The 27,784-nt window shown below is 36.2% G+C and overlaps 1 protein-coding gene across 4 annotated transcripts in view; it reads right to left on the bottom strand.

Moving 5' to 3' along the window:
• Positions 1-27,784, bottom strand: part of CCSER1 (coiled-coil serine rich protein 1) — a 624,313-nt gene that overhangs the window by 84,359 nt on the left and 512,170 nt on the right. Inside the window, exon 11 of one of the 4 annotated variants that reach the window (XM_040699150.2) lies at positions 18,469-18,515. The exons of the other annotated variants lie outside the window; for them this stretch is intronic. Within the exon in view, the coding sequence (XP_040555084.1) occupies positions 18,490-18,515 (26 nt within the window). The 3' untranslated portion in view covers positions 18,469-18,489. Of the gene's footprint in view, positions 1-18,468; positions 18,516-27,784 lie in introns of those variants that run through there. 4 annotated transcript variants of the gene reach the window in all.

Raw genomic sequence — 27,784 nt, 5'->3', positions numbered from 1 at the left:
TACATGTTTATTTTACACTGAAAAGCAAGAATGAAATAATGTAGGAGAAACAGTACACAATACTTTGTGAACTGGAAAATGGTCCACTGAATTCCCGGGACAAAAGATAACAGGCATATAGTTCCACATATTTCCTTCCATAAATCTATTCATAATGTTTTTTCTTTTTAATTTACCCTGGAAAGGAAGACTCAGAGACAGGATTAAAGCTTTCAGTCCTGAGCTTAGATCACACTTTGTAAATAATAGATTTGAATAGCAATACTTACATAAGAAAACATATTCAATTCATATTTTTTTTTTTCAAACTGCACACAAAAATACTGATCACTACCTCTCATTTCTAATATGACTGCAGATGCTGTTTGATGACAACTAAACTTGCAAACTAATTTCTGTTTTTTAGCAATTAGGGTTGCATGGAAATAGAAATCTGAATGCAAAGTGTGTCTGCATGTTTTCAAAGATTTCTGTCCATTGTATTGCTTGAAAGTAACTAAAGATACAACTTGAAAGTAACTAAAGTAGCTTGATTTTCAAGTAAAATTTTCACAAGCTTGGCCCAGTTCCCAGCCAAGTGCAGCCCTGAAACCTTGCAAACTGGAAAGCCAGTCCAGTGGACACCTCAGAAATGCCTAAGTTGGCTTGAAAAATAAACCTTCATTTCTGAGGGAGTTAAGTTTCTGCCTTCCCAGGACTATTTTGTTTACACTAATATTTTAAAGGTCAAAAGCATATTTATCAATCACAAAATCTACAAATGGCTGAAGTTGGCAGGAACCTCTGGGTTCATCTGCTCCAACCCCTTCTCAAGCAGGAACACCCACAGAAGGGAGCCCAGAACCACATCCAAGTGGATTTTGAAGATCTCCAAGTAGAAGACTCCACAACCTCTCTGGACAATCTGTGCTCCTTACCTGCACAGCTCAGATGTGCTTCCTAATGCTCAATCAGAACCTCGGGTTCCAGTTTGTGTCTATTGCATCATGAAGGTGAAAGCCAAGAGATGGCCAAAAGCTGTCACAGTCGTCACAAGCAGTGACAGCTTCAGTATTTATAGTTTGGAAAAACTGCTATGCTGCCTAAGCAGCCTCATAAAACAGTGTTCTAAAGCCACTCTGAATTAACAGTTTCTGGGTCTAAAAACATGCTTAACATATACAGTAACTTCAATAAAAAGTAACCAGGAAAGGAATTTTTTTTTTCAACCTTTGAAATGCATAATTTTTTCTTGGCACACTGTAAACACAAGCAATGTGCCCTGGATAATACACAGAACTGTTGTTTTCAGAAAACAAAATGCAGAGATTTTAATCCCCATTTTTCAAGTTCATCAGCATTTGATAGCACAGCTGTAATCAATCCTTACTTTGATAGATTACAAAATTTTAGGTACAGATGTCCCCTGTGGTATTTTTTCTATAAATGCTTTTCAGTAACAGTAGAGAAGAATTTGGAGAAATTGTAGTAGAATGAGAAAATATTTCCCAAAATCTTGCAAGAACTAGGAAAATACAAATAAAGCTGTAGGTACACTTAAGTATGTCATATTTCAAAAGTTGGATTATATACTTACAATATAACTTATGGCTGCAACTGCAATATAAAATGAATTGTTCTGTGGTTTTGTTTGTTTTTGTGTGTGTGTTTGTGTGTGCATATGACACAATTTATGAGCAAGGGGCTGAGAGGAAACATGAAAATGTAGCTCAAAAGAGTTTAGTCCTGATCCTACCTAGCATATTAGAGGAAGCGATTACTATCAACATTACCATGGTATGAAGGCTTCTTAATGACCAGAAGACAGAAAAGCAAGTTTCGCCATTCAAAGTAAATCTCAGGGTCCAAGGGAGCATTTACAGACTCCTACATTTTTGCAGAAGCATAGTGCAGCATTACAATTTGGCCCTTAATTTTAGGAATGACCTACTAGTTTCCTCTAGTTTCATCTGAGTGGTCTGGAGGGCTTTTCTACAAAGATTAGAGATGAAACAGAAATAAAATAAAAATATAAAAATGCTTCTGATCATGAGTATAGCCATGGGAGAACTCAATTTTAGAAAGTCTTGGAAGGCATTAAAATGTTATAATACGATTTTTTCCCCCTCCTCGTACAACAGTGGATAATCCTCTAAATTACAAGTCTCTTTTTACACATAGACATAAATTACACAGCTAAAACATTGATATAGCCAGACCTGGTTAATTCAAGCTGCTTTTGCTTCTCATTAAGATTTAACAGAGGCTGAAGCATTTATGGTGTAATATCATTCAAATTTTGGGAAAAGGGGAATACAACAAGCATAAATCGGGCAAGAATATAATAGTAACTGAATTGCATTAGAATTAAAGATAATATTTGTTGTAAAGAAAACATTTTGCTCTTGGACTGGGATGGTAAGGGATGGAAACACACCCTGACAACTCTCTAGAGAGTTTACATGTGAGTAAGTCTTTAGTAGCCTCTTCTAATCTGCCACTTTATTTGCCCAGTGGATGCCACAAGCATTTATCAAATTGCGTCCCTGCATACCAGGCAACTCACCATGCAATTATCACTTGTTTCCATCGCAGCCATCAATCACAGCCATATGGGGAGCTTGGGCTCTGGGCTGTGCAAATGGACAACATGATAAATCTAAATGTACCTTTAAAGCTATTGTGAAATGAAAGAGTGTTTTGAAATAACTGCATTAAAAATAAAAATTAAAATTAAAAAAAACCCAACACTTTACAAAGTCATCACTCTCAAAATCATCACAAAGCAGCAATATATGTACTATAACTTCAAATCAATACAGGATTCAACTGTACTTAACTCAGAAAAAAAAGCCAGCATGCAATAATTGCAACGATGATAACAAATGTGGTTTTGAGAAGTGCTGAAAAGAAGTGATGTTCTCCAGGCAATCACTAGCTATCCGTGCTATCAGAGCCTGTAGACTAGCCAACAGCAGGAAAATATCTTTTAACTAACAAGTTCAATGAAGAAAAACAAGCAAAAACATTTTAAGAGCTCAGATCTAGTCCCCAGATATACAGCAGAAGCGTTATTGCTGCTGTTTACTATCAGAAAATTGCCTAATCTTATACAAAGTGAGAAGATACAAACTTAAGAAAAAAATATCAACTCTTTCTTTCAACAGAGTACGAGTTTCAAATGATAAAGTGTTCGTAAGAAAATTCTTTGCTACAAAATATCTCAAGTGTAAAATTCAAACAACTGCAGAGAAAAAATCCAACTACATTTCTACAGCATAGTATCTATTCACAAAATATCTATAAATATAAATAAAGTATTAAAAGCAATAGGTAAGAGAAGCTGTTGGTCTACTTTGTGACCATGCATTTTTACCACAACACGGTTGTAAAACTGTGGGAAAATCAAGACAAAGATTTCAAACATTCATAACAGATTTAAGATTATATTAAAAGCATGATTACATTCCAGAGTAAATAGTATATTTATCCTCAGGCAAATGAAGTAAGAAATATTTATTTGGAACTAACTTAATGCATTTATTTAGAAATAGAATTAGGTAGAATAACTTGTCTTAGTATTTCTGAAATCATGGAAAAGATGCCTCCTTCTGAGTTCTAGAAACAGGAGTCAAACACACAAAAAGCATCATGCACAACATTTTAGAAGGAGAAAATCTGTTGACCACACCTAACTGGAAAGTCCAGTTACAGACCTGTTGTAGAGACAGTATATTTACATTTGGAATACCAGAGAATTGCTCAGATGAAAATACAGTTTCACAAACACAGAGAGGCTCACTCTGCAGTGGGAAAATAACTCTGCTTCCTTCTTGCAATGACAAAAGCAAAATTTCCTTCACCATACATTTATCTCTAAAATATCCTGTTGCTTTTTTAACAGAAGAGAGGAGGAACAAGTCCACCCATATCATTAGATGACACTGTTAAATTGACTAATAATTAAAGAGCAGATAAATGTCTCTTTATTACTGTACATCAGAACAAGAGTTCTTCAAATGTAAAAAAAATCAAAGAATATAACTTATGTTCAGCATATTAAGTCCAATTAGCTTTGAAAGTATTTCCAGTCCTTACAGCAGAATTAAAATATAACTCTTCACAATGTTCCACAAAAAGAGCTTGATAATATATCTCCATCATTTCTAAGTGCAGCAGTACTGCAGAGCTCTAAAGAGGTTGAGATACAGACTCAAATTTGAACTGTCCCTCTTTAAGCAAAGAGACATACGGCTGCCATGCTTTAATTGTAATGAAGTCTGGAAAATGTTACAGTGACACAAGAATTGTATCGTCCCTTATCACAGAGTGTATAAACAGTAAATAAATCATAGGTCTCCATTATTTTTCATACAGAAATTTGGAACTTTATTCTGTGACATCAACAGAAAAGCATCTAAAATACTCACAAATGGCTTAGTTTACATTGCACACTACTGTTAGTGCATATCACTACAAGTGCAACTGGGCTCTGCTGGTCTAGCACAGAAGATGCAGGTCATGGCTTGAGGGCACTGACAAGTGGTACGCTCAGAGAAGAGCAAGGCATCATAAGAGGAAGGATGTTCTTCATGAAGGCCATTTTTCCAGTTCCTTTGGTTTCTCTGGGGAATGTGACATTGCATTTTCTACTAAAATGCAAATGGTAACATTTGTATCAGAGGTTGAGCTTCATCAAGAAATGTGCAAACATATTCCCTACTTCGTGGTTAAAGGTATGAGTTCATATACATAATAGAGACAAGTTGTCTAAACGTTAGTCATAATACTTTCCTTACTTTTGACTAAACCTGTGGCAGTGTGATGGGAAGGAAATTCTAGTGAAGATTATGAAACAGATATGGTTTGGGGTCTACGTTTGGATAAAATATTCCCCAAAACTAAGGCATTTTTCAAAACTAGGCTTTCTCTTTGAGTGAACGCTTTGCATTTTCTTTCACGAGAAATAAAAGATAAGTTTGAACAAAATCAGGGTGTGTTATCAATTGTTTCTCTTTTCTCAGACCAGAAAACTAAGAATCCTTCACTTCCTAACTGTGTGTAAGAGAAAAAAGAAGAGGGAAGTCTGATAAGTGGAAAAGACACTGATACTGAAATAAGAAGAAAACACAAGCCTTCCCTGTGAAATTCTATATTCAGACTACTAATAATACAGGCTGCAGTAACAATAGCAAAAGGTCTGATAAATGGCTACAAGATATACAAAAGTGACGTTAATACTCAAAAATGATGCTATTATCATCAAAATAGATTGCTTCTACATGAAGGTAATTAAGTGAAACACTACAGAACAAGATTTTCATATCTGTGGGACAGACTCGTTAAATAATTGGGCCCCTATAATAAGTGGGCCCCTCACTACAAGAAAGACATTGAGGCCCTGGAACGTGTCCAGAGAAGGGCAAAAAAACTGGTGAGCAGTCTGGGGCACAAGTCTTATGAGGAGCGGCTGAGAGAACTGGGATTGTTTAGTCTGGAGAAGAGGAGCCTCGGGGAAGACCTCCTTGCACTTTACAACTTCCTGAAGGGAGGCTGTGATGAGGAAGGTTTTGGCTTCTTCTCCCGGGCAAACAACAGGACCCGAGGAAATAGCCAGAAGTTGTACCAGAGGAGGTTTAGGTTAGACATTAGGAGAAACTTTTTCTCTCAGAGGGTGGTAAGACACTGGAATGGCCTGCCCGGGGAGCTGGTGGAGTCGCTGTCCCTGGCTGTGTTCAAGAGGTGTCTGGATGAGGAGCTATGAGATATGGCTTAATAGCTTGTGGTACCAACGGGAATGGGAAGGCGGTTGGACTAGATGATCTTGCAGGTCGTTTCCAACCTTGTGATTCTATGATTCTATGACTGGGAATAATGGGCCAAATTTAATAACGAAATATCACATTAAAATATTGAAAATAAGTTTGAAGATTTTCTGAAAAGAAACTTCCAATTAGGTAGGATTTAGAATGGCAAGCTCCTCTTAGTTTGTCTACTTTTCCAGGTTACCAGATGGAAGGATAGCCCCTCCAGCTCCAAACTGCCTTGTCTTTTATTTTTCCCATTTATTACTGTTATTACTTTTAATCAAACCTTGCTTTTACAAATTAACCAGTGGTAGGTAGAAAAGGCAAACTCCTGGATCTGAGAAAGACAGAGTGCTTTTGTAGCTGATGAGGAATGAGGTGGATCTGCAAAAAGATTAGAAAGCACTAAAATTCCAGCAAGCTGTTGGCATAAGAAATCTCACAAACCAAAGCCGATGATGATAAAGGACTTTTGCTGAATAAGATGGAGAAATTAAGCCTCTTTCAAGTTCAACATGCTCAGAACAGAGGCAGTCAAAAAGGAGCAGGCTAGATGAAAATGTGATTTTGCAAATCCTGCTAAATGAAAATGACAAAATACTGCTGACTAAGCATCTTCCAGAAAGAGGGAAAAAAAAAATATATATAAATATATACATTAAAGCTAGGATGTCACTTACTCTGCTTCAGCATTTTCAGACGGTTTATTTTTTTCCCTACCTATTCATGTCCAACTAAATGGCTGGTTGCAAGCTTGGTGCTACTTGCAAGCTCCTTTCCTGTGGGAGACTTCAACTTCCCAGACGTCTGCTGGGTATATCATACAGCAGAGAGGGAACAGTCCCAGAGGTTCCTAGAGTGTGTGGAAGATAACTTCCTGACACAGCTGGTGAAGGAGCCAAAGAGCGGAAGCAAAATCCTGGACCTGCTGTTGGTTAACAGAGAAGGTCTGGTGGGGGATGTAAAGGTTGGAGGCCATATGGGGCACAGTGATCATGAGATGCTAGATTTTTCAATCCTTGTTGAACCACACAGGGGAGTCAGCAGAACTGCCACCTTGGACTTCTGGAAGGCAGACTAACCTCTTTGGGACCATGGTTGAGAGGGTCCCTTGGGAGGCAGTTTTGGAGAGTGTGGGAGCCTAGGAAGGCTGGGAATACTTTAAGGAAGTAATTTTAAAGGTACAGGAGCTGACTGTCCCCAAGTCGTGGAAGATGAGCTGATGGGCAAGGAGGCTGGACTGGCTGAACAGAGACCTCTGGCTGGAACTCAAGAACAAAAGGAAAGTTTACAGTCTCTGGAAGAGTGGGCAAGCTACTTTTGATGATTACAGGTATGTAGTGAAGCTGCGCAGGAAGAAAGTTAGAAAAGCCAAAGCCCAGCTAGAACTGAACTTGGCCACTAAGGTAAAGGAAAACAATAAATATTTCTGTAAATACACCAACAGCAAGAGGAGGGCTAGGGAGAATCTCCATCCCTTGTTGGATACCAAGGGCAACTTGGTGATCAAGGATCAGGGTAAGGCTGAGGTGCTGTATGTCTGCTTTGCTTCAGTCTTTAATACTAAGACTTGTTACTCCCTGGGAACACAGCCCCCTGCTCTGGTAGATAGGGATGGGGAACGGAATGAGCCATGCACAATCCATGCTGATATAGTTTTGAACTTCCTCCGAAAGCTGGATGCTCAAAAATCTATAGGGCCAGATGGACTGCACCCCAGAGTGCTGAGGGAGTTGGCAGATATGGTCGCCAAGCCACTCTCCATCATCCTTCATCAGTCCTGGCTAACTGGGGATGTCCCGGTGGACTGGAGACCTGCAGATGTGACACCCATCTTCAAAAAGGGCCGGAAAGATGATCCTAGTAGCTATAGACCTATCAGTCTCACTTTGGTGCTGGAAAAGGTTATGGAACGGATAATCTTGGGAGTCATTATGGACCAGTTAAAGGTCAACCAGGGAATCAGGCCCAGTCAGCATGGGTTTACGAATGGTAGATCCTGTCTGACAAACCTGATTTCATTCTATGACAAGGTGACCCACTTCGTGGATGAAGGTAAGGCTGTCGATGTGGTCTACCTGAAGAGTTGTGGTCCATGGAATTAAATCCAGTTGGCGGCCAGTCATGAGTGGTGTCCCCAAGGGCTTGGTACTGTGTCTGCTTCTATTTAACATCTTTATTAATGATCTTGATGAGGGGATTGAGTGCACCCTCAGTAAGTTTGCAGACGACACCAAGTTGGGAGGGAGTGTTGATCTGCCTGAGGGGAGAAGGGCACCACAGAGGGACCTGGGTAGACTGGATCGATGGGCCAAGGTAAACTGTATGAGTTTCAATAAAGCCAAGTGTCAGGTTCTGCATTTTAGTTACAACAACCCCAGGCAACCCTACAGGCTTGGGGAGGAGTGGCTGGAAAGCTGCCTGATGGAAAGGGACCTTTGGTGTACTGATGGACAGTCAGCTAAATATGAGCCAGCAGTGTGCCCAGGTGGCCAAGAAGGCCAATGGCATCTTGGCTTGTATTGGGAATGGTGTGTTGAGCAGGACTAGGGAAGTAGTCCTGCCCCTGTACTCAGCACTGGTGAGGCCTCACCTCAAGTACTGCGTTCAGTTTTGGGCACCTCAGTACAGAAAGGACATGGAGGTGCTGGAGCAGGTCCAAAGAAGGGCAACAAGGCTTGTGAAGGGCTTGGAGAACATGCCCTACAAGGAGCAATGGAAGGAACTGAGGCTTCTAGGGAAAAGGAGGCTGAGGGGAGACCTTACTCTCTTCTACTATCTGAAAGGTGCTTACAGTGAGAATGGGGTTAGTCTCTTCTCACTGGTGACAGGACAAGTGGAAATGGCCTCAAGTTGCACCAGGGTAAGTTTAGGTTGGATATCAGGAAACACTTCTTTACAGAAAGGGTTGTTAAGCACTGGAATAGGCTCCCCAGGGAGGCGGTTGAGCCACCATCACTGCATGTGTTTGAAAACACTTTGGTTGTAGTGCTCAGGGACGTGATTTAGTGGAGGGTTGTTAGAGTTAGGGTAGTATTGTTAGGTTGTGGTTGGACTTGATGATCTTTAAGGTCTATTCCAACCTGAATGATTCTATGATTCTTTCTTAATGCTTATCTCTTGGTCTCTGGCCAGATAGGACGTAGCCCTGTGACTGTTCTTAACAGCTATGGGGACTTGCAGACCACCTTGTAATACAAATTTGGTAAACATCTGATGTAGTCCAAGACCACATTTTAGTTGAAAGCACAATATAAAAGTAAAGGTAGCTTTAACTTCATAGTAAGAACTATGACTTTACACTGTCTTTGTGCCACTTAAAGTCGGGTAATGCCTGAAACCACATGAGATTTGCCCTGTTAAATCAAACTGCCACGATTATTTGAGTCAAACTGTGAGTTTGTACTCCATGGGCAATTTATTTGATATAACCATGACATTTCTGGTTTGATAATGAAAGATCCACACACACTACTACAGCTCTTCTATCTAGAGAGAAGTCTACAAGCTCAGAATGTTTGGGCAGGGACATTCATCTCCAGGCTTCAGTCACTTAACACAAAGAATTCTCCTTCAGTGGTCACTACCATCCCCCAAACACTCAATTTTCTGTCTTCCAGAGACAAGGAACTGCAAATGATGAATGATACACCACTCAGTTTCCCCCAGAGGATTTAGTGTGATGAGACATATAGAGGCACTAATAGACTGTGAAACAAGTGTGAGCTAACCTAATTGAGTAGTATTGATCCACCTGTGCCAGGGAGATTATTGTGCACGTTTACTTGCCTAGCTGCAAAGACGTCACAAACCAGAAAATTTCAGGTGAACGCAGTGAATCAGGAAAAAATTCAACCCTCAAACCCACTCTCAAATTGCATTTAGCGACTCTGTTGCCCTAATACTTAACACACATACACTGCATAGACAGACTTCAGAGCTTCACAAATATTAGCTAATTAATCTTTCACTCCACAGTACATCTTCATTTTTCTTTATAAATGAAGCTAAAGATTTTAACTGGAACAGAACCACATACTGCTTTTGGGGAGAAACCTCCATCACCTCATACTACTTAATTTGTATCATACCACAGCTAAAAACTTTACTAGTAGGTAAAAGAAATGTGTATATTTATAGAATGATCTACAATCACTCTTTCTGATTACTATTTAAAAGAAAATGCATGATTACAATCGTAACAGTCAGTAATTCTGTTTTACTGGAAGTTAAATGAGGGATTTGTGGTCGAGGTTGATATCTCTGAATTGCAGCTGGTTGAAGTGCTAAAATGTCAAGCACTGACTGATTGCTGCCTAATTACAGATCTATAAGCAACTTTGTATGGCTACAGAATCACTCCCTGAGGTCTTCATAGTGATGCTATTAAGACAAATTTCAAGCAAGGTGCTTAACTCATGCGCTGCAGTGATATATAATTTTGTCATTTTTTGCAAGAGTTTTGTGATGGATAAATATTTGGTCAAGGCAAGGAAGAAATCATCAACTCATGGCAACTCACTTGTGAAGGAATAGAAAGTTTAGTGTTTATGCACCTCTTACTCAAATCTGTTTATCCCTACATGATTGGGAAGCGCTTCACAGAACTTCTGAGACCTCTATACATTTTATGGTAGAACAGATGAGTAAGACAAGGTTTGAACAGCTTAAAACTAAAACCTGTTCCCTCTGATATGAAGGTGATATAAAAGAGAAAAATGGTGAGTAGAATGAGTCAAAAGTGACAGAAAGGCACGAGGAATCTTTGCTTGATTTTAGAACAATGTTATAAAATCTTAGCCTTCTGTTTTGGATTATCTGACTTCCTACAATATCTAATGACAACACAAACAAGTACAGGTTTATCTGGACCAAAATTAATAGAGGATAAACGTACTACCAAGCACTGTAAAATGCAGAAACATAAAAAGCAGATCTGAGTAATACAATATTCTTTTACCATTCACACGTATTAGAAATACATCTAAGTTACTAATAGTATTGATATGACTTTTATTAATATCTTACCTTTGATCTTCACCTGGAACAATAATTTAAGTGGAAAATGGCACACTGTAGAGTATCATGCTCAAGGGAAACTTCCTCACCTGCTTTACACTGCTATCAGACTGGTTCACTGTTTATTAACACAACAGTTATTTATTTCTTAATATCTTATTAAACAGCCCATCTTATTGCTTGGCTATATCACACATTTTAACAACAACATACTGTGAGGTGAATTAAAGATCTCATTAAAGCAATACAAGCCTCACTTATATGTTTTCCTTTGTGTATACTTTAAAAGACAATCTTAACTCTGATTATTTCCTGCTTCATACAAATAAGACATTAAGCTCCCAAGGAAAGCTTCACATTTGCCAACATGCATTCAACTCATTTTTCTAATCCAAATGTGTAAATCTAATTTGAAAAGTTTATGGTTTCAATTTCACTGATGTGTATAATGTGCTTCCTTCATATTGAAGGTGATTTTCCTTTTCTTTTCTAATAAATAGCCTATTGTATTATATTTTTGCCTGTATCTCAGCATTATTTTCCACATAAACATAACAAGATTTGTAAGAGCTCAGTACATTTTCTTATAAACTTAGTTGATTGAATAGCTTAAAAAATTGCTGAATATTTGAAACAATTAGCTACTGTCTTTGTAGTCTGTATTTTACAGCGTCCCATAAATCTATAGCTTTCACTATAAATCTGCACAATTCAGTAAATCTTCAAAATTATACTATTACGTTTCTGTCTCTTTTCTGCTCCTTCCAATAAGCTGCATTACAGTTTCGATATGAAAACATAACTGGTGTTGACTATTAAACCCACATAGGCAGATTTGTATGGAGTAGTGGAACTGCTGCCCGCTGCGCTGTCACAACATTCCCATTTCAGTCTTATTCAGTGTGTTTTAATCCTGTCAGCTTTGTTGAAATCTCTTTTAGAATTGACTGTCATTTTTCCCTAAATGAAATACATCTATGGTCCTTTCCAGCATCTTATTGAAAGTTTGTAAATATATATTAAAGGAATACCTTTTTTCCCCACTCTGAATATGTAAAAAAAAAAAGTCATTATGACTGACAACGAAACTAATTAAACAAGTCTCCCATGTGTCTATCCCTTGAGTGCTCATTTGAATCTTCAGGAATGTCAAAATTTCTCTCTGAGTTGTACAATTCATGGTACAGCTGTTCTGTTAAGCAAAACTCTGATTTTCTATTGATCAAAAATAAACTTCAAATTTACCTAAAATTTAACCCGTTCAATTTGTGCTGCTCCCATGAAATATAAAATAGATATAAAAAATGACTCCAAAAAGCATTTTATGGGCAAAGTCGAAAATGAATAAGCTTTCTGACTGACATTTGCTACTACAGGCAATGATAAATGCATAACTCTATCTTTTATCCCTGCAATTATCTTCTTTTGAAGAGTTACATACAGATTACTCTTTGTATTCAAATTTACCTCCATTGACTAGAGAATACATAGAAGTGCTACTGCTTATTACAAGATATTCAGCCGAAGGGATAACATAATCTGTAGAATTATCTAAGTGCCCTACCTCCTTTCCCTTAGATTAGTGATATGAACTCACTGTGTTCATTCCTCCTGCAATGAAAATAGAAAAAAACAGCCTGAAAGCATACCATTACCATAGATAATTATTATCACACTATTGCACATTCAGGTTACATCCTGCATTTTACTCTTTAATTTGAATGTTCTAGATCACTCTGGCTATGCTTCCTGGCACTCCAAGATTTGTAATAAAACTCTTCTATTCCTTCACTATCTTCACAGCTTTTCCAGTTTTTCCTTCCTTCTACAGTGATATCCTTGACAGAAACTAATAACTAACTACCTCTTAAGTATGCCACTAAAGTTTTCATAAAGCTGGATTTTCTAAAATTAATATGTAAATACACATATTGCCTTTATGCTCTGCATATATTGCTTTTGAAATTCAAAGAAACATTGTGATAAAATTCCCTGAAAAGTACTGATCTGACCCCTTCCCCAAGTATTGGAGTACTGCTCCAGCACTGATCTGCTTCTGAGTAATATACTGTAGTACAATGTAAGAAAATGTTTTGCTGAGAAGAAAAATTGTTCTTCCATAAGAGTGCTACACAAACAAACTTACAAATATCCTTTTTCATCCCCCCCTCAGAATCAGTTTTGCTCCCATTCTTTCCTTCTCTCCTGCTTTGCCCCCTGTAACTCTTTTTGTGCCTGTCTGCAAGATAGACTCTAACAAGCAGTTAGATAAGTAAATGTTGGACAAGGCTGCAAGTCATTTTCAAATGCTTGGCCCTGGAGAAAAATCCATAAGCCTTAATCAGGACCACGAATTCCTTACTTATTTCTTAAAAGAGTGTTTCATAAGCTGCCTGCCAAAGAAGGTAATTCCCCCTTATGCTAGAACTACTGATTCAGGACTTTAAATATTGCCATTAAATCCACAGGGCATCTCAGCACTCTGCATCCTCCCTGGAGAAAGGCAGAGGCTTCTCTTATTGCAAAAAAAAAGTAGAAGAGGAGGAGACAGGGGCACGCAGAAGGTCATTTCCTGACCAGTATTGTTCCAATGGCCTTCTCAGCTGTGTGGCCAAAGTCTCCCATCTCTGAGCCCATTCTAAGACATTCCCCTACTGACAAAGGGTCAGACAGAGCAGGCTAGTTGCTGCCCACCCTCACAATGTTCTGTTGCTGCAGAAGGAGAGATTTATGTGCTCAGGAAGAATACAAGTGATATAGAGCATAATTTAGGAACTTTGAGGTCAGGGCATTCAATAGACATTACTCCTAAAATGGCATTAAATAGAACAGCAATCAAATAAAGCAAGAAACAGCACAAAGTGAGACTGGCCCCACTGTGTCTACATGCAAACATGGAGAGAAGAGCCAAAACAGAATAAATGGACAGGGGAACGATAGTAGAAGTTTGAATAGCAGTATGGATGTTCAGACCCATGATCCTACATGAAATCCCTTCTCAGCACGTTTATGGCCACAATTTAATTGTATCTTTCATCTGCATATCTGATTATTACAATTTTTTTCTTTTCATGTAGTTGTCAGTTGAATTACCAGTTAAAACCTTTTCTCCGCTGTCTGTGCTCACGTTCATATTCTTCAGTAAATTTTAGTATATTTTTTTTCCCTCAAACTACTGACAAATACATTTGTCTACATTTAAAAGTCCCAGTGGTTTCCTGCCTAGTTTTTTTTTTTTTTTTTTTTTTTTTTTATCTGAAGCCAAGTTGCTATTTATTTGAAGCAAATACTATAATACTGAGCATACACGTGCCCCTCTTATATTGCTTCTGGAGGTGTTATTTTTTTCTATTTTAGAAATAGGTATTAATATATTTAAGGGAAAAAAAAAAGGTTTGGGTTGGTTTAGGTAGCATATGGATTTTTTTGGGATGAATTATCTGAAAAAAATACATTTTAAGACATTAAATAAAAGAAACTAAAATAACAGAGAATTTCTATTTTGGAAGGTTGGATGATTTGAAAACTACCTCTGAACCATACAGCAATTCAAGCAAACAATTTCAGGAGAAAGGTTTCCATCTGCTTCTGAGCAGCATTTACATTGACAAGTCCAATTACAATGTCAGGGTGGTTTCAGCATAACACTAGAAACACCAGAAATTGAGGTTATGTGCAAAGCAGCAGAGGACGTGGTCTTGTGCCTTGATGCATCTTTAAGTAAACAGGAAATTAGGAACCCCAATCTGCAGCAGATTTCAAAGGCCCATCAGCACAGAGTGTATACTGTGAGTGTAAGAAGATGGCATATTCTTCCAGAATATATTTTTATTCATGTTGATCCTGCCACTAACCATTTCCTTCAGGAAATGACTTGAAATTACGAAAAACAAACACCCATGGCACGATTCTTGTCTTAAAACATTAATTATTACTGAAAGAAGCAGTGTCTCACTGAGGAATAGGAGACCTGGGGACTTGGATGCAGACATCTTTGTCCATGCTTTAAGACCTCCAGGAGTACCATGCATGAAACTTCTATACCCCAGTACAAAAAAAAAAAAAGCTAACTAGCAGTATGCAAAAAATAATTTTTGTGGGAAAAACAAGTTTTGGAATTAGTAATTGGTAGACTATCTTGTTTTCATTTGCAGTTACATTGCTGAAAAGAAGAAACATTCAATGCCTCAGTCTATTGTAGAATGCGCTTAGCTAGCTCATACAAATGGAAAAGGAAATAAAAGGACTATTCCAATTATCAAAGACACGCAGGAATACATTGAGCCATAAGAAATTTACCATCATTGAATAAACCACTTGAAATTAAAACTGTAAGAAACAGTAAGAGTCAAAAGCTACATGAAGTTTGTCCAGCCTAATTGCAGCAGTGCAGGGAAGCAACGTGTACTGACCAAATGGGGACATATTTCTCTTCCCACTCTGTGCTGACAAACACTAATTAAGATCTCCAAAGAACCAGGACTAGACTTGAAAAAAACAAGAACGACATTTAAATTGACTTTGAATATCATTTATCTATTGTTTAGATTTAATGAAACACTGTGCCCTTTGTTTCTATCCTCTGGCATTTGTCCATTACAGTAGCGTGCCAGAAGTGAATTGTTCAATTAAAATCTGGAACAAAAGGGATTGGCTGAGTTAAAAAAAAATTAATCTTTTTAAAAGATGCTTCTTGTTAATAGAGAACATCTGATTACTGTGATTCAATGTCTGCATTTAATTCTATCAAACATTTGTACTTGCTGTGCATTTCAAGTTCAACCACAAGAACACTGTCACTGAAGCTTGAGTACTTTTCTTTATTAAATAAAATTGCAAATAGATTTGATTTCTTGGTTTCATGCAAAATTATAAGTATATAGATTTCCAGTTGTTTCATGAATGAAACTAGATATATTTGTTTAACTTAAGCATTTGGAGTCCTGTTTGCTTGATTTTAGAAACGTGTTCTGCATAAATCCAAACCAGCCTTGCAAGAAAATCCTCTGTCAGACTTTTAATTATCTGTGGAAAAAAATACCTTGTAAACTCACTCCTTCATACTGGAATAATATTTTTATATAACCCAAGATATCAACAACACACTGTTTAATGAACAAGTACAAAAATGAATTATAAGGCACTCCAGGCTCATGAAATATGTTTATTATATTATATTGTAATTTATAAATCAAATTTTAAAAAGTACTGATAAAAATATGAAGTAATTAAATACCAATACTCGTATCCATATGATCTCAGTGAGATAACTCAAATTTCTGAGACACAAGAAATGTTAAATCAGCAGGACTGGAATCTAGGTAAAAATAGCTAAATAAAACTACTATTTTTTCCAAACTCACTGCAAATTCACACCCAATTAACTACATTCACACTTTTGTGTGAATTGCCCTTCTCCCCAGTTTGCAACATATATTACAGGAAACATGCAATATTTTTTTGAAGATTTATTAGCACCTTCGTAAGCAGTGCTACAAGATGAGGCTCTGCTGTTTGCTTTCAGACTCCAGAAGCAAACTACAGGGCTATGTATTTCACTCAAATCCTGTTCTCTCCTTTCATTATATCTTCATTTTCCATAAGATTCTTAATACTAAAGTTTACTGAAGTTTGACTGACAAACTAAAGATTACACTAAAAACAAACAAACAAACAAAAACAAAGGCTGCTGGAATCATATGATCCTTATAAATCAAGAAGGGAGCAATTTGAATTTAAAGAGTGATCTTGAAAACATAAAATCCTTCTAAAAGTGGAATGTATCAGTTTGGAAGCAGATTCTAATCTTAGTTTAAGTAGAATGGGCACGCTGTGCAGATTTGTGACTTGAGTAGTTTATACTGCCAAATTGTCTCTACTAATTTGAATCCAAGAATGCTGCAAAACCATTGAGTGAGCCCATCAACAGGATAAGACTCAGTCACTCAAGTACTTGTTCATCCATTCTATGCATCTTCAGTTATTTCAACTTTTCCAATTCTTCCTTCTCTAGGAAGCACATTGTTCAAAACAAATCAATTTTTAATTCTTTTAAATCAAATTACATTTTTACTTTTGCAAAATGTGATTTTACAGTAGTCACAACAAAGCTATTATCCCACGTGACAACCATAACTGAGCCATGATCCTTATACATTGGCTTAATTGAGGCAATTAATATCTAATTTAGTATCCCTCATCTTTTACTTCACTAATAATAGGGAAAATCCATTAAGGTAATGTAATTATACAGGTTGGAACATAACAGGAAAGAAATGGTAGTTCATTTAGGCTTGACCTCACAGTAATATACCTTGGAGGTTGAACGCTATGAAGCCACAGCTTGCAGCTATTTAACACATTTTATTAATGGAAATGCACATCCTAAATGCCTCTCTGTAAGCTCTATGAGATCAACCTCAGTAAGTTCAATGTTGCCACTCAGTACAAGAAAAAGTTGTACACAAATTCATCTTTTCATCATTTTACCATCTCAATTTTGGAAAAAAGACAAAATACCTACTACTGACCTCCTTTAGCAGAAGAGGAACTTAAGCAGAAAATAAATTATGTTTACGCATAATGAAAATGATTATGTTGTTAAACAGTTGCAGAAATGTGAGTTAAGAATGGAAGATCTCGAGACAACTGAAGAACCCTGAAATAGTCGTAACAGAAAAAAGCTTTTTATTTTAAAACATTTTGTTTCCCCTCACTCTGAGCAGTTATACTTCTAATTATGCTTATGACCTCACAGAGTCATAAGGGCTGTAAGACATTTCAAAACAAAGCTTAAACAGAAAAAACTGTCATCCAATGGTAACCAAGATGTGTTGTCATCAGAATCAAATGTGTGATATTCATTTCCACCAGCTCTAGAACTGGTAGTTTGCATGTTGAGAAGACCTTTACGTTAAGGATAATGCATGGAACTAAATCATTAATTAACATATATGTTTATGCTAACTCCGCAAAAGCTCATGAATGCATATTCATTAATTACAATAACTTTTGTTTTTAAAGAGAGACAGTTTTCCACCAACAATACATTATTTGTAATAGCTTTGATGAATTTTTTTTCTGCTTAAGTGCAAAAGTACACAGGCCGGTGATGTCCAGAAACATACTAGGAAGTCAAAAAAATTTGCAACTAAATGAGTAGCTTTAATGTCTTGTAACATTCTCAAAAAGAAAATCAGCTAGCCATATACCAGTCTGTACCTAACATGTTTCTGAAAGGTACAGAAATACTGATGAATGATGGTTTGGATATATAGAGCTCAAACCATTAGGGGAAAAAAAAAGTATTTGTTTATTCATCAGTGTTTACTATTGCAGTTGAGTATTAAGCATTTAACATAAACTCTTCACAGTCACAATAAAAGCAATAAAAACTAACTGAGCAGCTTAGGAGCACTTCAAAATGAAACTCCATAGCACCTGTTAAACCACTCAAAAGCGTATGGGGTTCAGGCCATGACCGATGGACAATCAAAAGAAACCAAGCAACAAAGATGCAAGAATGGTAATTCATATCTAATGGAAAAGGGAAAAAAAAAGGAGAAATGAGGCTAACCAAAAAGAATCTCACTATAACAGTGCACAACACTAAATAGGTTTTAAAGCACACATAAACATTTCCAGAGAAATGTGGCACCATACCTGGTGATGTGGGGAATTGCCTTCACACCGTGGTAATGATTACACACACTGTAATCAAGAATGCAAGATGCGACAATGGATAGATGGAAGAAAAAAAAAAAAGAGAGAGAGAGAGAAGGAAGGAATGAGAATGATATAAAAACACATGCAACAGACATGGACAACTTGAAAACATGGACATACTGGAGGATGCCCACTTAAACCTAGTTCTGAAACCTCTACAATAATTGTAATTTTTCACAACGCATACTTTTGCAGACCACACAGTTTATAAAAGCAGAAAAAAGAGACTGGTCTCCAATTGATACAACATTTCAGTTGGCATTAATATCAATTATTAGGATATTATAGGACTGCGTACATTCCATCATCACCATAGGTTGCTTGTTAGGTTTAGGGTTTTTTGTTGTTGTTGTTGTCATCATCAAGTATCTGAACTAATATGATATATTAGATTATGAAAACATGAATTGAGGTGTTTAACACTTTTGCAGTCACAGGAGAAGAATCTCAGCTAAATCACCATGAGGAGAATCACTTCAAATTTATCTTAAAATTCTAGAGAAGTAATAGATTTATGTTCTTCCTCTTTAGTCCTAAACGGATGCATCTTAGGCAACCTTCCCCCTGAAAAAGATCTATTGCAGTTAGGGCAAGCAGGGATGTGAGGCTGAAGTGGGAGGAAACCCCTGATATTCAGATCTGTCAGCAAGCAAAGGGCAACACTGAGCAGTAGCAAGACTGTTCACAACTCCTACACACAGCCTTTCAAATGATATACAGTTAACTACCAATCTTAATCTGACATGTTTATATACTTTTTTAATTACCTGTATTATACTAAAATAGTATTCACAAATTTTAAATTACTTTGGTCCAATTAAAGAGTAGACTCAACTGCCAACTTGTTATGACTTCTGAAAGCAAGCCATAGAAACAGATAAAATAAATTACAACATAATAGGATGTTTTTTTAAATTTATTTTATGTTTTTCTACTTTAACAGTAAGTAGTCAAATTACTGACTATGGTGGGAGGCAGTGGTTGCATCTTTCTCTGCAATATACCCTTTTACACATAAAAAGTGCACAAAATGGAAGAAGTTGAAGGACTGTATTTCTACACTTGCATTAAGATAAATAATTATACAAATTGGGATCCTAGCATGTTTCTATTATTTAGAATATTAATTCATTAGAAACTAAATATGTATCAGTGCTGCATAGCAATAGGACAAGGATTAATCACCTAAACCTTATACATAGAAAGTTCCGTACTGGCATGCGGAAGAACTTCTTCATAGTAAGGGTGATGGAGCACTGGAAAAGGTTGCCTAGAGAGGTTGTGGAGTCTCCTTCTCTGGAGATGTTCAAGACCCACCTGGGCACCGATCTGTGCAACCTATTATAGGGTACCTGCTTCAGCAGGTGGTTGGAATCAATGATCTCTTGAGATCCTTTCCAACCCCTGCGATTCTGTGATAACCTTCTCTCTTTATGACCTTATCAGTTTTTTTTAGAGAGAAAAATATCTAAATATTTTTTTAAAAAAATGCTAGTACACATCCACAAAATAATAATTTCTTGAATTGAGACTCCTTTGAGTTACCATAATTATCCATATGTCATTAGTTTATATCCTATATTATTGTATGTATATATTGTATATTCTCTATATATAGACAGAATATATATATTTTTTCTCTGCTAAACACTGAACAAATAATTAGGAAATCAATGTAAAACAACTGATATGCATCCTCTAAGCAAACAAATAAATGAAAAATAAATTCAATCAAACAATCCTGTTTACTAGGAACAGAGTTTATATCTACCCTATGCATTTTTTATTTATTTTAAGGAAACAATCTTCTAAATGCTATGTGCTTTGGTTCATGTATTTTGTTACTGTATTTTGAACAGCATAATAAAATGAAACTGGGAAACCAAGCAGAATTAAAGTAAGTATTTAATGCTGAAAAATAGCATCAACTTTTCCTGTTATTCAGATGATTTATGTGAAAAATCATTAATATTATGTTCAAATTAATTTTAATTACTTACTAAATTAGTAATAATTAGATGATAAGATGAAATCCCAAGTTGCAAAGAAAAATTGCTATACACTGTGCAGAGTAACTGATGTCTCAAGGAAAAGAAATGCTGAAATTATGGCAGTTGACTCTTCTATGTAATCATTCCCCTCAGAGCAGCAACACAGCTTTCAATTACAGAGAAAGTAAGTCTGAAAATAAAACAACTAAAACATAGGTGCACACAAAAACTTATATTTTAAACTCACATATAAATCAAAGAGCTGAAAGCCACTGTAAAATACGAAGTTCAAAGCATCAGGATGAAACATCAGTTGAATCTACTGATACAGGAAGTAAAGTTACCATGTTACCTCTTCATAATGACTTCATTAAAACTGGAAAATCTATCAGTAGTTTCAGTTAGAGATTCTGGCAAATTCTGATAGCATGTCAGTAAAGCCATGGTTAACTGACAGAAGTTAAACACCTAATACTAATTGGATACTGCTAACGACTGGAGGAAAAACCTAGGGCAAATGGCATCTAACCAAGCTGAGACTCTGTAAATTCTTTTCAAAATGTCTACTTAGGACTGATGAGAGGAGTAATCTCTCATCATGAATAAAAAATAAAAAAAACACAAACACCAGAATCAAGATTCAGACTTAGTAGCTGCTTAGCACAGGTGGCCCCACTGAAACCACCCAGAGCTCTGTCCCACCTAATTTGGCTCCCTGTACAGTGTGCTACATCCTTCATTGACAAGGCAACTACAGACACACTCACTGACATTTCAATACACGCACACATTCACAACTTCAGGTTTTGGGTTTCACCTTACATTTTATTAAAATTTTAAGTAAAATGAGACTGGAAAATAATTTGAAGCTAAGGCTCTAATGCTCCCCCAACTTCTCTGTCTTGCAAGGGGACCTTTCATATTACCACATGGATATATCAATACTCTAATTGTGTGAGAGGCTCACACATTGCTTTGTCTGCTGTTGAAATTTACTCATGGGTAGTTTGCACCACTTAGTCATTGATTTTCACTGATCAGGAGGAAGACTTTCCTCTCTTCCTGCATTCCTACACAGTCTTGGGATAAATTGTTATAACTGTTGAGATGGGTAGGAAGTCTCATTAGGGCGGTGAAAATATCAATTTTAAGCTATATGCTAAATAAATATCAAATATTTGTAAAACATTTCAATGTAGAATGCATATTAAGTCTTTTGGAATGAAAGGGAGTATTTATGATTAATTATTTTATATAATGGTTAGCCAGTATCCAAAAACTGCGCATTTAATCTTCTGTCAACAAATTTTATATAGCACTGGAAGAGAGAAAGATTTATAGGAAGGCTTGGAAAAGATCTGTGTGACTAAACTTTCATGTGGGTTAACTTTGCATGTAGCATCAGCACAGAAACAGAAGGCTAAGGGACGGGATTTGTGAGTTTAGCCTTGTTGAAAGTTTTGAATGCTTGGGGAAAGTGACAAGACAATTTTACAGGAGCAGGTTCATGAGGATTTGTATCCAGCCTTGAGACTGAGAGTTAGGCCTTTGCATTTAATTCTCAAAGCAAGGGATCAAAAAAATTGAGGGCAGTAACTCTTCATATATATCATATTCAAACATTGTATTCCATGGACAGGATTTAAATTAATCAATCAATTTACTTCCACTCATTTTGCTGACTGGAATAATCTTCCTTTCCAAACTCATTGGTTCCTTTATTATTTTGCCTCTTTACATAAAATTAAGTGGGAATATTTTGGGCATCACAAATTCATGCACTAGGTACTCTTCAGTTATGCATAAGTCATATGCTCAGTAAAACACAGTATACATTCCACTGCCCCACAAAATGAGAGCTGGATGCCTTGGTACCATCAGCAAATAGCAAGAGAAACAGGCAAACACTTATTTATACTTGACTTGGACAAACACCTGCATCCAGCGTCTTCTACACAGCCCTGCTGGAAGTCAAAGTTTGCTGACATTGCTGTATTACAACCATATCTGAAATATAACATTGCTTAGCTGCTTTATCATGGTAGCAATTAACATTTCTCTAGAGCTGTTATGGCCAAAGAAAGGATATCTCAAGGCTGCTACCTACATTCAATGGTACACTGCAAATGCTTTTCAAGAGGATGAATTAGTTTTACAGACTTTCATAGGGATTTCATTTCATCAGAATTTTCCCCTCCACCCACTTAGCACTAGTATATACATTCCTATGAAAATACTGTATTTCTTTTCTCCATATAAAATCTAAATTGGACAGTAGCATAATCACAAAACGCTACCCATTATTTCATTTTTCCACCAATCTAGAGGATAAATATGTGGAATTTTATCTATCATATGTTCATCTCATTATAATTTAAAAGAAAAAAAAAAGAAGTTATAGCATCAAAAACATAAGTAACTGAAGAAAAAAGGGCAAAGAAAATTGCTAGAAGAACTCATTTTGGAGCCCAGTATATGTTAAGTATTTCTTGCATTACAAGGGATGCTAAATGCCATTCTTCTGAAGAAGTTCAGGATTTTTCAGTATGCCTAGACTGTCTTCTATGTTAAATGTGGCAAGTTCTTTGAAAACGCTTCAAAATTTTCAGCAATGAAAGTCTGTGAATATTATGAAACATGCAGTTAAGACACTCTGGTAACCCTAAGCTAGAGTAGTAGTTAGGAGGTTAGGAGCTGTTGGAAACACTGGTGTTTATAACAAGCTTGTAGATTATATTAAATTACTCAGGGGAAAAGAGCAAGGTGAAGAAGAAGAGTTTTTTCTCCAGCTTCCCCAGCATATGGAACCATAGCAGACTTACCTAAGAGAAATATGAACATTTTGTATGGGAGAATCCAGCACCTCAGCCTGAATGTGTGAGCTTGTGAGAGACGACTTCACCTGAAGGAAGATGTGTTCACCATAGCAATACACTCAGCACTTAGGAGAATTGCCCATTTAGGGTTTTTTGTTTGTTTGCTCAAGTGCCAATTTGGGACTGAACAATAAATTAGGGGCACAATGAATCTCAATGGACCAATTTCACACATTTAACTAGTACAATGTGTCTTGGACTACACAATCTTAGAGGTCTTTTCCAACCTTAACAATATGATAACATTCAGCTTGCAGCAATTACTTCATCGGCCCTAATACTTGATCTTCTTTTTTATACTTTGCTAATGAGTTGAGTAGATGCACATAAAAACAATACTACTCAGAAAAAATGTCTCACAACTGTCTCTGAGGATACTGATCAGATGGAAAAAATATCATACTATCTTTGAAAAAAATATATTCTTCAATCTTACCACAGCATGAAGTCCTAGCCATGATCTTTTAGTCATCAACATTTGCCAATAATGCTTGATACTATTGTATTGGTCATTGATCTTCCAGTAACCATACATAATATAGACCTCAAAAATGTATGTTCCTTTAACAATTAAAAAAAAAAAGAAAAGAATAACAATAATAATAGAGGGAAAAGAAAAATAAAGAGCTGAGAACCTCACTGACAAAACTGAAAAGATTGTTGGTTTTTTTTTTTTTTTGCCAGTACACTCCAAAAGCCCATACAATATCATTAGGAACTACTACTCATTATCAACACAGAAATGTCATACATATATATTTTAAATAATTGCATAGTTCTTATGACACTTCAATTTACATATGTATACTCCACATCCTTCACAGAACAGGTCAGAACATATGAATTAGTTTAATCTGGAAAACGATATAGTTTTATGTACAACATGGCGCATTTACTGACCTAGCAGGTCATAATGGGCACATTTCATTTTTTTTTTTTTTAATACTGATAGGTATATATACATACTTAGAATTTATCTACCACGTTTAGTCCTGAGTCCTGAGATTGCAGTCTTTTGAAAGCTATCAAATTTCATTCATGAGAAGAGTAAAGATCATTTACTTCATAATAGGTAGCAGGAATTTGCAAAAATGTAGATGCAAATTATTAAGTTCTTATTTCTTTATTTCCCATTGAAAATCATCCATAAACTGTGGCAATATATATACTGAGACTTGTACCATCTTGCTAATTCTTCAGCTCAGCTTCACGGGTAAGCAGAAGTTTGCAACATAAAAGTTGCAGAAATTGGCAATGAGCAAGAATTTTAACTAAATAACCATTTCCATCCTCAATGCTGCTGACAGTTTCATGAGCTGTGACACACACAGAATACACTGCACACTTAGAGCATGCTCAGCAGTGTTATTTTAAAAGTATGGCAAATGTACAGCCCCAGCAGGATCTCACATTACAGAAACCACAGCAAGCCTGCCATACAGCTGGATCTCTTTGTTTGAGCAGGCAGAATATCACTAAGGCAAAACTAATGCTCAAACCCATACAATTCCTCCATTTCCGAAAGTGTTCAAGGCTACATTGGATGGTGTTTTGGGTAACCTGGTCTAGTGGGAGGTGCCCCTGCCCATGGCAGAAGGGTTGAAGGTAGATGGTGTTAAGGTCCCTTCCAAACCAAACTATTCTAGGATTCCATAATTCCATTAAGTACCATATTTCATTCTGTTACTCATAATGTTTTCAAGAGATTGGCATAATTACTAGAAATTCTTTTCATTTACCAAATGCTTTTCTATAACAAGAGGAACAAAAGCTTCTATAACAAGAGGAACAACAGAATTAACACAACTTCTAACACGGAAGCTTGAACATAGCTTGATATTATAAGATTAATTTACTAAATAGTCTAAAGGGCTCTGAAGTTCAGCACCTTCAGAGCTACTTGCAAGCCTCTTCTTCTTCAAGTCTATCCATGAGAAAGAGAACCAAAAAGATGGTGGGTGGGAATCTGCTCTTTATATTTCAAATAAAAAAAATTACATAGTCAGATGCTAAGGTGATGAACACATAAGAGGCAAAATGCCTCAACTGAGAGAATGTTACAACAGCATCTTTACTCAGTATCTCCTGTACATTTTATTTACTTAAATGAACCCTTAAAACAAGTTTCAAATGAATTTGGTTATACATCAAACAACAATCTTTCTATCTCCTAGTGATAAAAATGAAATTGTGCATCTATATCAAGTAAAAACTCATATGAGAAACAATCTAACCTTCTAAAACGACAATTCTGTCATGACAAAGTATTCATTTTTTTTGAGGATTTTTTTTTTTTTTAGCTTCTAACCCAAGCAAAGTTTCTCTCGAGCTGACTTTTTCATACACAAGGAAAAATATCAACTGTGTTTGCAGTGTTAGTCAGTAACTTTTATTATCTGTCTTTTCTCTATTGCCTGTTGTATCATAGATCAGAGAGCCTCAGGGATGTCTCTTCACAGTATTCAACTTGTGAGAGTAGGGAGTTTTGAATTTGCTATGGAGATGAAAGTACTGAAAAGGTACTGTTGCAAAGCTGTTAATCTATGAAGGTAGTAGATTAGACCTTTAACAATTTTGGTGCAAGAACTATTTAAAGTTAACTTATAATGCAATACAAACCGTCCCAAAACCAGACACCTGAAAAAGGTGAAACTTCTGCAAGTACACAAAACAATTGAATTTGCACAATAACAGTCAGTGACAGAAAATACTGCACTAATAGACCTCAGATAAGGCTATTCTTACATCTAGAATAAAGAAAAAAAAACAAACCTGCAAATACTGCAAACCTAAGAACTGGGTGACATTTACAGCTTTTAATGATGTTTTAAATCATCTATTTTTATGAATTAAATCCAGGGTAGATGTCCTCCACTTCAAGTTTTACTTCATATTTACCTAACAAATACATGATAGCAATTTGAGATTTATTCAGAACTGGAGAGGGGTTCAAAATATAGTTAAAAGCTCAGTAGGAATTTATTAAAGTCATAATGGTTAGAGGCATGGGACTAAACTCAGTTTTAACTCAGATGTATGTACAGGAGCATAATAAGTTTGGAAAACTCTTATGTTAGTTTTTTCAAAATTCCAGAAGCTTTCATGTATTTTAAAATTTTGTCTGTTAGCCAGTGTTACCCAAGTAACGTCCAGAAAATTTCCATCAGAGTTCTGGCACCATCTGCCATCACCTGAAGTATAGCCAAGATATAACATTGTAAAATTTCAGGTGAACGTGGCCTGCCTTCATCCAATACTAGGTCATTAGCATGATTTTCAATTTTGCTGAACTGCAGTTCTGGAGGGCTTTGTGGACTAGTTTGTCAAGCTTCGTCAATAAACTTTGTTAACTGGATGCTCTCCCTCCTTTAACAGCAGTCCTCTGCCAGGAAGACTGACTATTTCAGACAAGCTTTCTGCTGAGTTACAAACATGAACAGCTTTAGTTTGAATTAAAAATAATAATAATAAAAAAAATTCCTGCACTGATCCCCAGACAGGGCTAAGATGCCAAGAATAATGGCAAGGTCATGCCCAGGTTCTCTGATGATGAGATGATGATTAAGCAGAAGCAGTTATGGATTCAAGGATTTTCTGCAGCATATTTTTTGGCACATTTTAAAAAGAGGAAACATTTCTGCACTAAATTATGGGCCATGCAGAAGGAAGAGATTTGCTCCCATTTATAAACAGAATTGTAAATTTAAATCATGGGAAGGAGCTGCAAAATAAATTATTTTCAAAATGATATTCTTTTTTCAATAATAAAAGTTGGAGAAATAGTAAGCAGCACAACCCTTGATAATATCTTCTCTAACAGTGAGAGTATACTCACTGGTTTATAATGCCTCCCCCTAGCTTACAGGTTAGTTTGAAAAGACTACTTTCCTGATGCTTGTTAGTACAGTAACCAATACATATTATCATTTAGATACTGTTTTGGAAAGCAAGTATGAGGGAGACATGCAATGACAGTTGAGAAAGCTAGTGTATTATATGCTATTCAAAATTCTCTTCCTAGGCTATCAATTCATACATAATGGTATGTTTCTAAAAAAAATCCTCTGATAACAATAGTATTCCAAATGTTTATGCAGCTGTTCAGCAAAGATACTTTTTCTAACAAAGATGGCTGGTTCGACACAAGCATCAAAGAGAGAATTTCCCCATAATATAACTGTTCATGTAAGTTTAGTGAGTTAAAAAGTAGATTAAATGTAGAGTGGAAAGTCTGGAAAAGGATTTTTTCAGCTAGAAAAGTGCAATGTATTATTAGGCCATAATTCATGCTGCAAATTATTACATTTTTCTAAAAGATAATTTTTGAAAGATTTTATAAAAACAAGTTTTAAATCTTAATTTAATAATTACAAGAGCATAATAAAAT

The sequence above is a fragment of the Gallus gallus genome, chromosome 4 (assembly GCF_016699485.2).
Source record: "Gallus gallus isolate bGalGal1 chromosome 4, bGalGal1.mat.broiler.GRCg7b, whole genome shotgun sequence".
NCBI lineage: Eukaryota > Metazoa > Chordata > Aves > Galliformes > Phasianidae > Gallus > Gallus gallus.
Note: the sequence above shows the minus strand (reverse complement) of the source record. Positions and strands in the feature narration are given on the sequence as shown.